General features: G+C 37.1%; 1 protein-coding gene across 8 annotated transcripts in view; it reads right to left on the bottom strand.

Moving 5' to 3' along the window:
• The window catches only part of VPS13B (vacuolar protein sorting 13 homolog B), a 423,643-nt gene that overhangs the window by 181,019 nt on the left and 226,248 nt on the right, over positions 1 to 16,376 (bottom strand). For all 8 annotated transcript variants that reach the window (XM_057366267.1, XM_057366269.1, XM_057366268.1 and 5 more), the window contains exons 24-27: positions 15,212 to 15,432; positions 11,426 to 11,638; positions 3,376 to 3,547; positions 2,220 to 2,334 (exon numbers count right to left, since the gene is read on the bottom strand). In XM_057366267.1, the coding sequence (XP_057222250.1) occupies positions 2,220 to 2,334; positions 3,376 to 3,547; positions 11,426 to 11,638; positions 15,212 to 15,432 (721 nt within the window). The remainder of the gene's footprint in view (positions 1 to 2,219; positions 2,335 to 3,375; positions 3,548 to 11,425; positions 11,639 to 15,211; positions 15,433 to 16,376) is intronic.

Genomic DNA, 16,376 nt, shown 5'->3' with positions numbered 1-16,376 from the left:
GAATATCCTCTGGGGTGAAAAACAAAGATTTGCCCCATCAGCTCTCCGTTTCCCTGAAGGTTTTCCTCTCGGCTGGTCGGAGAGGCCTGCAGGGGGGATGTGAGGGCCGGGCTCGGCAGCAGCGGGAGGGAGGCGCCTCAGCGGCGCGGCCGCCATGGAGACGGGATCCCGCCGGCGGCTTCCCGGGGGCCGGGACACAGCACTGCCGGCCCGCTGAGGGGCTCAGAACCCGCGGGAACGAGTCCCAAACTCAAACAAATCAGCGCTGTGCAGTGCTGAGGGGTCTCGTTGTTTTTTTGGTTTTTTTTTTTTTTTGGTTTTTTTTTTTTTTTTTTCTTTTTTTTTTTTAGGGTTCTAGGTGGGGTTGGGGGAGGGTGAATTGGGTTCTTGGGGTTTTTTGGTTTTTTTTTCCCCCAAGCTTGTTAAGAAAAGCTGGCTACTGAGAATACTGGAATACAGAATATTCCTGGAATATACTGGCATAGAATATCCTGGGTTGGAAGGGACCCACAAGGATCATTGAGTCCAGCTCCTGGCCCTGCTCAGCACCATCCCCAAGTGTCACACCGTGTACCCAAGAGCATTGTCCAAATGCTGCTTGAGCTCTTCAGGCTGGGGCTGTGACCAYTGCCCTGGGGAGCTATTCCAGTGCCCAACCACCCTCTGGGTGAAGAACATTCTTATAATATCCAATCTAAACCTCCCCTGACACAAATTCAGGCCATTTCCTCAGCTCCTGTCACTGTCACCACAGAGCAGGGRTCAATGCCTGCCCCTCYTCCYCYCMYMASRARGRWSGWSWMKRCWSYRAKGWSKYCYCTCAGTCTCCTCCAGGCYGAACAAGCCAAGTGACCTCAGACACTCCTCATTTGGCTTCCCCTCAAGGCCCTTCACAATCCTYGTTGCCCTTGCTTTCTAGTAGCTCAGTAACTTTCTTATGGTGCCCAAAACTCCACWCAATATTCAGGGTGAGGCCGCCCCAGGTCAGAGCAGAGCGGGACAATCCCCTCCCTTGCCCGGCTCACAATGCTGGGCCTGATGCCCCCAGGAAACGCTTGGCACTCCCRCATCGTGACATGATTTTAAAAGATTAAAAAGAATAAAGCACAAATTTTAATTAGCAAATAGTATATTGTATACAAACAAGAACTGCATTTGCATTTGTAACTTAGGCAAAAAGACAGGAATTGAAAGACAGCTCATCAGGAATAAAATCACAAAGAAATGTTGGAAATGTTGCTAAGTTGATATTAAATCTCTGTCCTACTGTACATAGGAACAAGAGCATCCAGCAAGGCCTTGCAGACATCAGTCCCAAGTCAAAATTATTTGTGCTCCCAAATATTTTCAATGCCAAATGCTGTGCTGAAGCTTTTAATAATGTTTTGCCTCTCATGGACTAACACAACTACCGTATTTTCTCTTAATCTATTAATTCATAATGGAATTTGTCAGTCGGTAAAGACAAACACTAACCTAGTTAAACAAAGACTASATAGGCTCTCTCCTTGTCAAGACTAGTGTATTCACAATCAACACAAATTAGAAGGTGGCACATGCAGTCTGTCTCTAGAACCGTGTGCCGGGGTGCCAAATGACACTCATATTGTGGAGCAAACAACCCAGACAGGAGGACTTGTTAAAGCTGGAAGGAAGACTARGCCTAGGTACTACCCTGAATACACACAGTACTGGTGATATACTGGTGGAGATTAACTGCTGAAGTTTTACTCGGGGTGCCATGTGGCATAAAACAGACCATCAGCTCAGCACTCTGCACTACATTAAATGCTGCTTTGCCACAGCAATAGAAATTTCTAAAAAATGGAGTTGTTTCTTTTTAGCATATAAGAGTAAGGTACCATAAATCATTAAATACTGCACTTGCTAACACATCATGAACCAGTATCTCAGGAATTTCTCATTTTAAAGTTAAGCTAAAAGGAATTMTTTTGTTCTAATGGATCAACAGAGCAGCAAGTGTGAAAGAAACACCCTCCTAAACTTGCAATGATTCCTTATATATTTCTTTAGAATTAGATCTAATTCTGAGGAAAACATAATTCAGATTTTTACTACTTAAAAGGTTAATATAATTTAACTGAAATTGAATACCTACCTTAAATTCAAGTTAATAATTAAGAAGAAAAAAACCCCAAAACACCACCTGCCTTTATCTTTCAGCCTGAAATTAATGCATAACAACTCACAGGAATTACCTGTTTCTGTAATGGTCAATATTGAAGCTTTCTATTTTACATTTGATTTTGGTATAGACATCCTGCATATCCACGGAGGCACTGAGATCCTCTAATTCACTGACAATACAGACTTCTGCAATAGTCAAAGAAAACAAAAATTATTAATTCTTAATCTGAAACTTGAAGGATTTTAAGCAAGAAATATATCTCACACATTACATTTTGTAAATAGGATGATGCTACTTCTACTAAGTTTTCTCAAAAAGCACTTTTTGATCCAAGTGTCACACTCGAATTCAAGTCTTTTTACATAATCATATTGTGAAACATATATATGGGGTTTCTAATTTAGATTTTGCGGCACAGTCCCTGATGGGAAGAAATGAAAAAAAATATTTGCCAACATATTTATTCTAATTATAGAGTAGAGTTTTCTTTTGTGTAATTAGTTTTTTAAAATCAAAGGCTCAAATACACTTCTTGAAAATTAGCCTGAAAATTTGGTCACCTTCTTTTTTCACATTTCTATGGGCAATAATGTTAGTAGCTAAGCAGCAGTATTTCCTAGAAAATTAAATTGAAGTCCTGCAGCTAATGGAACTGAGTTTCTTTCAAACAATTACTGTTTGATGACAATTAAACTGTATCTCAAAGAAAAAAAGATAAACTGTGCAGAAYACATGTTTTTCTTTTCAACACTGAAGCTGAAACTTTTCCACTGAACTCTAYATTAAACTTCCTATGACTTTAATGATTATATTATGGTGATTATACGAAATCAAAATTTGAAATTATCAATATAAAACTACAATGGACTCTATATGGACATACAGAAAATATGTAACTAAATCATATCAAAATGAARCATAATTGTTTCTAAGGAAATAAATGCAACACTCTTAGTAAATTAAYCAGCCTATYTCCAGTTTAATTTAATAATCTGTCCACATGAAGGGGGAAKTTTATGGCAAAGAAWAACAAAATTCTAATTTGCATGCAGTAAATTAGCAAACAATTTATTGCTGTTATTGAAAATAAAACTTCAACCCATTATTTTTGCATTATAGTGTTTAGTGATGTTGATACAAGTTCTAAATAGCCAATATTGTGCTGTAAAATTTGTTGTGCTGCTTGGAATTTAAAGKAATATGTTAGGGGGGGAAATGCTGAATACCTGTGCCATTATTTCTAGGATCAGGTGCAAACAGTTTCACAGTAATTTTTGGCAACATCCACTGCATCCATAGGCTGACACGTCCACTTGAGACTCCAATATTACTTGTTGTTTGTTCCAATGTAATGGAGTCTGAGAATGGAGAATCATCACCACCCTGAAGAGAATCACCCTATGAAACAGAAGCAATAGCTGAGGAAAAAGTAAGTATTGCTTTCCACCACTTCTCATTTTTTCCTCTGTCTTGACTGATATGGATGCCCAAACTCAATAAAGATGCCCAAACAGTATATTTGAATTAAGTCATTTGTAACACCAAAGAAGTATTCCTCCCTTTCCTTTGGTAGAGATAACAGACTTCAGCAAAGACTAAAAGGTAAAACTGTTAGGTTTTACAAGAGGTCTCCTTGGCATAGTATGCTTTCCTTATTAACTCTGCACTATGGAAACAYTGTCTTCATTTAAAACACAGGCTAATAGGAATATTTGGAGATGCAACAGGAAAAGGGGTATGGAGGCTTGCACATATCTGAAATGAAGAAAGAATCATTGGAAGTATCAAAAGAAGAAATGACCAGTAAGGCCATAAGACCTTCACTATGTATGCACTAGGTTTGGGGTTTTTTTTTTTTCCCCTTTTATGAATTTCCCTGCAATTTCCTGGAAAASAGAGAAAATTTCCTGGAAAATGAGAGCTTTTCATAAGAATTGAAAACTTTATTTGCCACTTTCTAAATACTTCTGTTGCTTAAAAAAATGATTGTCACTTGCAATAGTCTTAAATGCATGAAATACTGACAAATCAGCCTGTAGAAACTTCTGAGCCATCAATAATCTATGTTCATACCCTAAATTTTAAGGGCGTAACAAAAAAGATACAAAGGCTAATGTTTTTAGGAGAAGATGACAAATTAATTCTATACTGAAAATTCTGTCATGTGGGCTTTGCAGAGCAATGCAGACATGTTCTGACAATATTYACCAGCCAAAAGGTTTCAGTCTGCTCCTTTGCTGGATCTTACTGCCTCCAGACAGGGAAAGAAAGRTGCAAACAGAATTGCTCATCAGCCCCTAGTGTTTACAGCCTATTAAACTGAATGCAAAGGGACACATAAGTCACTAATATCATCCAGAAGCTACTGAATATCCAGGAGCATCTTCACTTGCAAATCCACCATGTGTTCTAAGTTTTCTTCATTCAAGTACAAAGAAATGAACAAGGTTCAGTCACTTTGATCCATTAAGATCAAGTTGTTTCTAAGATTAACAGACCAATAAACACTTGAAGTCTTATCTTTCATTAAAGGTTTGTGGGATTAGGCATTGTAAATTATGATGAACAACACGTTCGAGATTTATCTAATTAAAAGCTGAGATTATCTCTATGGAAGACACCCTGGAAATCAGACCTACAGAGTAAGCACTACAATGGGACTGAAACCTTTTAACCTATCAGGCAAGAAGTCAGAATGCACTGATTTCGGCTTCAAATGTCCCAGGAAAACTTACTTTCAGTAGCAAAATTAAAATCTGACAGTACTTGCTTCCTTCTGTAGTCCAAGACTGGAAAATGCAAGTATGGAAGTTCTGTTAGCAATCTATTTTCTGGATGGGTAGGGCCTATCCCAAACTTAATGACATAGCTCATATGGAAGCATTTATGGTGACAAATCACATTTTTATTCAACTCAGGCCTATGATTTAATTATAGGTTTTCTAAACTCTTAAGAGGATGCTGAGAGAAACAACAAAAGTACTTTATCTGTGTGCAGCAAGTTTTATTCTTGAAAAGCTCARTCATACTACAATTGGTAGGAAACCTTCTCCATTGTCAACATCTGACACAGGATTTACCACTCCAGACACTCATTCCTGTGAGGAAGGGAAAGCTTGCCCAACTAACCAATGTAKGTTTCTGGAAAATAACACCTAAACATGAGACTATAATACCTGGAACTGTTCAACATATGTAACATGAACTGCTGAAATGAAAATTAAGATCCGGWTCACCTTCAACTATCTATTGTGATGGTGGCTTTGCATTAATCAAAATGTATGAAAGAAAACAAGCATATTTCTATTGATTTTTATATTTTTATATAAGGCATTATTGCTTACAGCTCTGAACAGATTACCTGGARAGCCATAAACCATCTTTTGAAAAAYTRTTCAGACTCCAGAGGTGCAAAAAGCATTTGCTCCCTATCACATTCTAATCGAGCAAACTTCCTCACACACTCCCACCTGAAATCTCTCTCCATGTCATGGACTTAGCAAGACCCCCTTGCTTGYAGTGTTTGTTTACTCTTCCTCTCTGTTTTACTCTGCCTGCAAATGTAATTATTAAATATAGCAGGGCTTGTCTCCTGCTGGGTATCTAATAATATTTAATGCCTACCACAGCAGGACATCTAATTAGGGAAAGCTAAAGCATCTCATTTCACTATGATGCATCTAGTTCCGAACTATGAATGGCACATTGGTCATATGGCACCCAACAAGACGAGGAAAAAAAAAAAAAAAAGGAGTGGTAAAATCTGCTAAATAACATGTTCAGGGCAGAGATTAACTCCTTTCTGCCAACCTGTGACTTTTATTTCCTATTATTTCATTCTCCAGCAAAATCCTTTCTGCTGGAGATTTTCCCTGACTTTTTTGTCCAGACTATCTTTTAGTAGTGTTTGCTAACCATGTCATCGCAAGACATTTCCCACTGTCTCCACAAAGTGCTCTGCTCTGTCCAGTGCCACTTAATGGTCCTGCAAGGCAGCATTAACTGACAGTAACACAGGAGTAAATATCTTCTCAACATGTAAAAAAAATTCCATTTTGCTTCTTCAAGGATGCCAGCACCTGTCCTTGGAACAAAAAAGTTTGGGGGAGCAGCCTGGAGAGTATCAGGCCTGGAAGGTCCCCGGCATCTGAAAGGACGTAGGCAGCAGTSACTCCTCCAGCACTAACCAATGTTAGTCTTTATTGCTTCTCCTGAAATGGCAGGCTCCAGTAATAAGACAGTGACATAACCCAGTCATTTTGCTGTCTTCTGACTATCCCTGTCAACCCTCTGCAAACACCAGCCTGCTTCCCTGCAACTATTTATGCTGCTCATTTGTAAAGCAGTAAAAAGTAGCAGTGAAAAATGTATCCTTCCAAAACCACAATACTCTGAGAATTATATCTSCCATGTTAATGAGTCTTTATTTGTAAAGTCCTCATTCTGACATCAGAGAAGCCTCAACCTATTTCATGACTTGAGATTTCATRCCATCAGAATAGCATTAGTTCTGAGCTTTTCAATTTCTGCCAATAAACTCCTTTCTTTTTGTTCCTTTTGTATAACACCAACACAACTCCTTTGACACTCTTCCTTTCAGTAACATTCCACACCTTCAAAATTTGCCTTTGAATGATTGCCCCAAAAGATGAAGCTTCTGTGTTGGAGTTTGACTGTGTGTGAGACAACCCTTCTCATCAAACCTCACAGGCTCCAGATAAACAGTGKGGTCTTTGGAATGTGGGGATCCCTKCAGCMGGGCAGCTCTGAAGGAAGGATCCGGCCAAGGAGAATTGCCCTTTGTTGAGATCTTCTGATGGATTTCACAAAGAATCAAGAAGTAAAAGCCAATGAAGGTGAGGAAAGAGAAAAACAATACTTGCATATTTATTTACAATTCAAGATGAAGTTCAAGTCAACGCTGATATTCTGTATAGCCATTTGTGGCTCTCTATTTTTTGTATTCTATAAAAAGCAATTTCTTTTTCTTTCCTTTTTTTTTTTTTTCAATTCAAAGAATTTTTCGAGTTCTTTTTGTACCATAACACACTTAATTTTGCCAAACCATAACTTACAAACTGTGATGGAATGGGTGGGAATGAGAGACAGGCTCCTTCTCATCTTCCACACAGACCCTCACTCTCCCACTGAACATGTTCCAAAATGGATTTGAATGAAAATCAACTTTGCTCTAAAATTTTGGCACRTCTCTACATATCTGATAGTTATAAAAGAGGAAAACAATAGATGATAAAACTTAAAGTGGTACACTTGATAACAAGTATGTACTGCCACCATGGCAATATTTGAATTTTGAATTGGGTTCTTTTATTTCCATAATTTAATGTTTTCAGCTGTTTCATACATCTTGCTATATTTTTTTTTCACAGAGAGCTATTTTTGTTTATTGATTTGAGTACAAAGATAACTTTTTTTCTGAAGACAAGTCAGGCTACCATTTTCCCACACTTCCTTAGGATTATTTTTTTGACGATATTAAATTATGCACAATGCCTCTCAGAGATTCAKCTAACCAGTTGATAATTTTGGCACAAGGTTATTTAAAACAGTATTTGTGAGACTTTTGAAGGACTGCATTTATCCAGCATAACTCCAGACACATATTTAAAGCAAATTAACCCAGAAATATGCAACCAAATTTAAAAGTAGGAAATCCTGAATTTTAGGGAATGTAACCCCTACCAGCTTCCAAACTATTGCATCTACCTATTGGGTTTTTTTGCACAAAAAACCCAGRGTTACAGGTACCAACCCAGACCTATAATTAGAAATCGGACAGGCAGATGCCAGGGTTTGGAATTCATTCTACCAGAGAGCCTGAAAGTGCTAACAAGGGCYTCCACCTGGGCTTGCTGCATTCCCACCCAGTATTCCAGGTCACTTTCCCATTCTATCCCTTGGATGGCAGCAAGTCAGTGTGGCTAAAACTGRGTTCAGCTTCTGCATTCAGCGATAACCTCTTGATGGCAGTCATGGCAGCTGCCCAACTGCTCAACACCCTGTCCCTGTCGGAGGTGAGAGGGCCTCTGCCTCTGCCTGCTTCAAATGTTTAATATCAACRTGCCACCTACATTTTTTTTGCCATTAAAACACATGTAAACAGTTGAATTTGCCCATTTGTCAGAGGCAGAAGCTCCTCTGAAGACAGACGTAACATGTTGTATGACTGTCCTTTGGGAGTCAAAAAAAAGGGAAAAAATTGCCTTTCTTCTCAGCCCTCTGTTCATGGTAATGTAACCACAACCATTGAGCAGAGTCAAAGGGCCTGAAAAACTGGTGGTCTGCAGTAGCTTACATATTTAATTTTTTTCCCCCAAATAAGCTCAAATACACAAAAACTTTTTGGAATGAAAAGCTCAGAAACGGAAGTGACAAGAACAACTGTATTCTTGTTTCTCATGGAGTTTCAATTTTCATTTTGGATTTTCAGCACCCAGCATGTTATTGTAAAATATGTTTGTGCATTAATTTTCTGCTCTGTTTCCAGATCTACTGAAAAATCAAGCCAGAGTCGGAAACCCTGAACTATTTTCCCACAACTTCTCATGCCAAGTCCTAAAATATACAATKTAATTCTTTTACCAATTGTTGCAAATTGACCAATATACTGAGTTTATTTTCTTACGAGAATTTATCTTTGTTCATCAGGAWGATCCAAACATATGAGGCCTTCATCCTTGGCCTGCCTAAAGCTCAGGGATGATCACAGTTTGGCCACACTAATGCTATGCCTTATCAAAATAACTTGTGCATTCTTGCTCAATCACTGAGTTTCCCCAAGGACTAAACACTTCTACCACTGTTTGYACTTAAGTAAACAGTAACAAGTGGCCTGTTGTAGTCTGTACTACCTTACCTTTTCCAAGGCAGGGATGGGAACAATGATTAACTGTTTCCAGCCTCCAGTATTTGAGCCTCTCACTYGTGTTTCCCTGTCCTACCACCACCCAGGCTAAAAGTCAGTAAGCCTAGGTAGCTTTATCCACATCACCATCAAATTGTCATCAAGAAAAGAATTAGACACAGCTTAAAATATAAACCATTCACAAATCACATAAACAAATTACTTTTTTTTTTGCTATTTGATATAAACARTTGTGCAAGTTTGCTTTCTTCTTTTATAGCAAGTCTGTTGCAGCTGAAAGAAGCTTTAAAAATAATCATGTGTCTCCCACAGAGCAAAACACAGTAACTAGAAAATCTCTAAACTTAAAAAATCCCATAGCTATAGCAGCCAAGCATTTTTTGTTTGACAGACTTCAAGATTTCAAGGCTCAAAATAATAGAAATATACAAACAAAATACAGAGTCTGATAAAAAAAAATCTGGAAAATTTCTGTTAGTCAAAACTATTGAAAAATATACTACTATTTAATTATTCTAATGTTGTCCTTTAATCACTAATTCACTAATCTTCATTTAGATAATTTATAATTTTTAGGAGAAAAATTATCTAGCTAGTGTATAACATTTATTGGGAACATGAACAAAATTAAATAAATGATGAAAAACATTTTGCAAATGGGTAAGATGTGAACACTGAACTTGGACCCATATTACCAAAATAATCTTGGTAACATATGCATGAAAACAATTACCGAATCAGTTTCAATTAATGCTCCAAGTACAGCATGTACTCCAAATACTGCTGTCTATATAGAGTATCAAAAACAAATTGTTATTTATAAAGCTGGTGGTTTCTGATTTTAATGAGAAATTAATTTGATGTGAGTAGRTGGAAAAATACTATTTTTGTGACCACATTGTTTTCTTACTATTATTGCTTACCTTCAATTCTGTATCCATGGCAAAATTATTCTCAATTGAAATCACACACACATAGAAATATACCAAAACCAAGGCTATTCAAATAATCTAGAAAYATTTTAGTGGAACAACTTCAGAACTGAAACTCTAGCTCAAACACCATTTAATGAAGTTGTCTCTTCTGTGTGTGTGTAGGATGCYTATAGACAGTAAGCACTAGCAATTACCATTTCATTTTCTCCACACCTGGGAATTAATATAAACTATACACAGGGCTAAAGAAATCCTGGCCAAACACTGAATTGTAACCGTTGGGTACCTGCCTGCATTCCAAAATTGTTCTGTGAGGTGCCCCTAAAGATGATGGCATTATCCTGAGGCAGAACCCCAGTCTCTCAGAAAAGCCGCCCCACATTCTAATAGATTTATGTTACAAAGCACTGCATACATGTGATTGGTGTACCTTCAACTCATCTTATGCATTTTTTACTTTTTCTTGGAGCACAAACAAGGTCAACTCACTATTTTAACCAGTGAAACCTGACAAGAGCACTAAGAAAACCACAAATACTGTGCCTGTGCAGTCACACTGCTTCTTGTGACCTATTCTACCTGGTGACTTACAACTAACGATACTCATGGATGAAGTTTAACACTGTATTCATGCTGACAAAACAAGCAGCCTGCTTTCTTCAGTATAGCACAGAACTCCTTCCCATGCCTCTGATATTTTACAGTCTTAGGCACACACAGACAATTTCATCTGGCACCAGATTGCTCCAGGCAGTTACACAGTGCTGTAAATTATGGAAGCAGAAATAGATAAAACTGAGTGGCCAATCTTTTATCTGAAGAGGCATATCCAAATGCTCACGTGACTGAGCTACGAAAGCATTTCTGAGACATRGACAGCTGAAAGGGGAATAACTGGGCTTCAGGAGAAGTTCAGAGAYGGCACAGTAGTTCAACAGTGGCTGGATGGAGGTGGGGTGAGCACACAGCCGGGTGCAATGCCAGCCTTGATAGCCTTTCCAGCCCTGGCACCACTCCTGGCTGCCAATAGAAATTGCACACAGCAGCTCTCCACTGACCCAGGCAAGAGAGTGACTTTCTGACTACTCACAAGAAGCACAGGTATTACAGGTGCTTTCAAAACACTTACTATTCTATTAATTGTGGACTTGAAAAATGCCATATGCTTCTTCATCTGAACACACTAACCATATGTTTCTGATACATGCTAATATGCACTCACTTYGAAGAGAATACAGACAAATAATAAATATAGGAGCAATGCTCCAAATCTTTTCTCTCTCTTTTGTTCCACCAAAATGAGCAATATCATATTCTTCATTAGTGTATTGGGGCAAAGTTACTTTCTACCTGGACTCTACTGCTCTGATTTTGCTGATTCTTCCTTGACTGCGCACCACCACTCTTTGTAGGTCAGAACTCACACAACACATTTTTTTTAAGAAATAAAAATACCTCTGTAGTGGTCCCAATGTCAGCAGATGGACTGCATGTGCTGGTATCTGGTGGAAAGGTACCAATGCTACTTTTAACTGGAGAACTGGGAGGAGCAGGTCCTGTCATGGTTTCAGTATAGACAGAAGATACAGATTGATASAGGACTCCTTTCCTCTGAATTTTGTTCCAAACTTTACTTGTGATCTCAGCCAGTTCATACAGAAGTTGTACCTAAAAGAAAAATTAAAACTTAATTTTAGGATGGACTCTTTCTTAATGAGGTTAAGGAAAAATCATCAAARTCCTCCACTGAGACTTACAATATAGCAGAACTGAACTTCTCACTATTTATAATGTTCTGATAAGCAAACGTATAATTAAGCAAATTTAATTTATCATATTTTTCATATGTATAGATACCGTCTCTAGGAAAAGGCAAATGTAAACTGTAAGATATTAACAATGCAAAAAATTAATAATTTACATTGTATTAAAATAATGATCCCATGCAGCATGTGAAACTGATCTGGTTTTGGAAGAATATTCTCTACCAAACTCAATAGTATCCTGGCATATGTCATTCCAGTATTCAGAAACACACTGTTTAACTTGCAGATTGTTTGACTCAGTTCTAAGGTATTTACACAAGTTTTTGTAAATAGGCATTAATCATGGAAYTTGTATGACAACATTCTGGAATATACTGTATAAAAAATGCTTGGAGAAAACTGAAAATAATATATAAGCAGATTCACAGCTGGATACCATACCCAACTTGCCATTATAAAAAATTGAAGTTCTCATATTTATAAGAACTTTAAGCCTCAGGACACTTCTACTCGATGAAGCTGGCTTCTTATGTGGGCAGAACAGATGCAGAAAAACACTGTTGTCAATCTACATTTGATGTAAAACAGTACTTGATTTKGTGCGTGAGAATGTGTGATGAAGTCTCAAAGCATATGCTGCAGCCCTTTCTTAAGAGGTGAAAAGCTGGAATTTTGTAAAAACCTTTTAAATTCATCTTTGATTTTCTTTTGAAGTTTCAAGGTTTACACAGAGCAGGTCTTCTAATCTTTTGACAGAATTTTTTCCTTAGAGGAGATAAACTTCCAAGTACATTGTTTTTCTTCATACACAGAGCAAACTACAGACAACAACTCTGGCTGTGATGAAGAGCTCTTTCAGTTATGCTGCAAAGTACTTTGTGTCCRTAGCACCCTGATATGCACTGGTAACCTTCAAATAACACAACTCAGATTGCTAATTTTTCCCAAGTATTTTCCATGTAATGCAGGAAGCTCAACTAATATCCTAATGTAACAAACTAACTAATGCAACTTCCACCCAACTGATTGACTAATACAGCATTAACTGGTGTTGACACTTTGCTGGCAAAAGTATCTCTAGAAATTTAATAGGATAGAGGCAGATATCCAAATCATATGTGCTTGCAATTTCCCCCATCTCATTTTTTTTTCAAGAAACAAAAGCATAACTTAAGATATATTTGTTTTAATGAGGCAGGGTTTTCAGAAAATTATTTATGCTATTGTTCCTAAAGGCATAAAGGAATGCAAAAGAAGGAATTTGTGTTTACATATATGCTCATTYAAGAAGGTGAAGAGGGTTGTCATCAGTTAATCCAACACCAAAGGGTTGAAATCTTACCCGGGTTGCAATAGTCATAATCGTTAAAGTCATCGATCGTTAAAATAGTCATAATAATTACTTATCCTGGAGGGATAATCTCTCCTTATCAGGGAGAATTTTTTTTTAATTGTTCAGGCTAGAATCTTTCCAGCCACTCTGAAACAGTGGTTATTTCAGAAGGCAGTAGCCATGTCTCTGAACATCACCAGCAACCAGCCAACCAAGTAGTATGATAAAAATACTCTATCATGCTATGAATCTAGAAATAAAATAAGTTCACCAAACAAAAAGGCACACTTCCATTAGAGGGAGATGATTTTCATGGAGTTACTTTAAAAGGTAAAAAAATACAAAGAAGCCTCACAACAAAAACTCATTAAAACAAAAAAAATGACAGTTTTTATCTGTCACACGTAAATAAAATTTCAAAACTTCACATAAAGTCACATCTTTGGTTACTTTTTAATGCACTTTATTTTATTCCATTGGTTATTACTGATTAAAGTGAAAGGATTTCTAYTTCTCTTGTTRGTTGCACGTTTTCAAATAYGTAGTCTCAATAATTTGCAAATCCRTCTCTGATTATATGRGAAGAGCTAGTCTAAGTGTAAGGCCTCCCTCCTAAGTATTTTGAGCATAACTATTTTTAGACCRCACTATTTAAGAGAAGAAAAATTACAGGACAAAAAGAATAACTGCCAGTATTTATTAAAAATAGGCTTCCCCCACTCACAGCTTCCATTCCCTCCTCAGAAAAACCACACATAACTCCATAAGACCCCACTGACTACTTGGCAAAATCTGTAAAGCTCAATATGTTACAGCATTTTATACTTTAAAAATAACACATAACTACAAATTTAAAAACTACATCCAAAGTCAATAGCCTGGCAATTCTGCACACTGGAAGTATCTATTGACTTTACAGCCATCAGCACATGGTTTCATATTATATCAGAATAGTCATATAATACTTCACCTTTGCTACCATTTAACAAATCCACCAAATTTCACCTAGTCTTAAGCTGTCATCTATAGAAAAAATACAGCCTGTCATTGTAAGGAATCAAATTKCATAGTTACTCTACTGTGAATTTATAACTATCAAATGCTGTTTATGTAACTGTATTTTTCATCTTCTGTTCTTTGGCATCTGGTTAAAGAAGATTGATTGCTTTTTTTTCTTCCCTTTTGCATAAGTAAAGCAGAAAGGACAAGTGAGGCACAYGTAAAGGAGAAAAGGCAGTTCAAGAACCTTTAGTAAACTCAAATAATTTATCTCCTTCCTTTCAGTCATTAGAATACTTCAGCATATTAATAACATCGCAGTGTACAAGGACATCCATTAAGACAACAACATTTGATCTAAAATTCCATAGTACAACTTCATTTCAACTTTTCACTATGCTCATAATATAAATTAAATGGAGCTTAGAGTTTCAGTTTTTCAGTGGAAGTATTTTCTTACAGTTTGCAAAACAAATTATTGAACTTTAATGGGAATGCTTGAAAAATTTTGTATTTTTAAATTTCCTTTTTAATTCTCAACTCACATTTAGGTAAGCTTTGCACCGATAACAATGCCATTCCACTTTTAATCTTAAACACCTACTCCATTTGAAACTACAGCAAACTAGGTCCAAGTCATTAAAAGGTGCACTTTCTGCAAAATCTAAGAACACCTCTTCCTTTCAATAAACACAAACGTGGTGGTAACTTCTGTTTACATGTATTCATCTTGTTTTTCTTCCTTTTACTGTAGGATACCATTGCTTGCCTAAAAACCACTTTATATTCAAAGAAACATTAGTTCTGTGAAAATGTAGGAAAAAAAATTACATTAAACCACTTCGATATAAGAATCCACAGTGACAGCAGAATAGTCTCATAGCATTTAATGGTACATCTGCAATTCATTTCACTCCATCAGCCAAAAGTTGCATTTATACTACAGCTATTACTTTTGGAGAAGAGTTTAAATTACAAAAGTTGAGAGAGCTTCAAAGCAAATCTCAGTCTAAGCACCTTGATCTTGATGGCCCGGTTAAAAAAAAATTAAGATAGAGWCCCTCTTCATGAAAATGCAGATCAATCGTACTTAAATCAAGTTAATTTTTAATTTCCTTTCATAAATCAATTAAATGTACCAACCTGGGGGTTGGAGCATTTTATTTCAAGGGACTCAAGGTCGACGTGGAGGCAGACGACAAACGAGTGTCTGGATTCCGGCCCCGAAGGAAGCAGTTTCTGGGAAGTCACAGCTAAAGTAGAAGTACAGCCCATGGGTTCTACCAAATTGAGTGTCATCTGTTGTCCAAGAAGGGTATATATACTGAAATGATGMAGACTAATTGTCCATGGAAAAGCATCACCTAGTGATTAAAAATAAGGGAAAAGAGTTAAACAACTGTTTATTAAGATGTAGGGTATTAATTTAACACAACTAGCAAAGGCCTTACTCTAAACCACCTTAGAAGTCAGCAAACRCATTTAACAACCATTAAATTGATCCCAAACTCTCATAAATATAATTCAACTGTCAATTCCATGCTATACTTCAAAAACTAAACAATAGGAATAAACTTTTTACAACTTTTAAAAATTGAAATTCATTGGGAACAAACATGTACAACACAGCCTTTAAGGAATTTTTTTTTGCTTCATATAATTTTCTTGAAACTTAGGATTATCCAGAAACCACTCTCCACTTTTTTTATCATATGGGTGCAGTTCAGAGCCAGTTCCTTCTCTTAAATACCTATACATATACACAGGTTTTAATACTGAAAAAGCAAATTCTTTTCTCAAAAAGTCTACAGGTTGGATTTCAACACAGTGGTGCCACAGAGCCCATCCCAATGCACACAGTGCATCTCGCTCCACCACCTCATTTAACTTCCTAGGAACAGAATGGTGATGGATTTTCTAAAAACAAGTTATTATGGGCATACACTTAGAACTTAATTTCTTACATTTAGGAGGAAGCCCACCCAGAGAAGTTCCCGGAATCCTACCAGGAATTGTTATCAAGACTAATCAGCATGGCAGGRTACAGCTGAACAACAAAATGCCTACAGATGCCATACAATCAGTTTTCTTTAGGCTRTCAATAGACAAAAAATAAAAGTTTCCAAAGAAGGATCACAGTATTATTCAGGTGGTTCTTCAAAGGGTCAAAGGAACTCCTTTTAGTGAAGGAAAGTTTTCAACAGCTCTGCCAGCTAGAGCTGAACACACAGATTACAGAACCTGAAAMACAATYCRTGTGGTGGGTTGACCCTGGCTGAGTGTCAGGAACCGACTACAGCTGCTGTAT

The sequence above is a fragment of the Malurus melanocephalus genome, unplaced genomic scaffold (assembly GCF_030028575.1).
Source record: "Malurus melanocephalus ecotype Western Australia unplaced genomic scaffold, MMel_1.1 scaffold_62, whole genome shotgun sequence".
Lineage (NCBI taxonomy): Eukaryota > Metazoa > Chordata > Aves > Passeriformes > Maluridae > Malurus > Malurus melanocephalus.
This window is presented reverse-complemented; position numbering and strand designations above follow the sequence as displayed.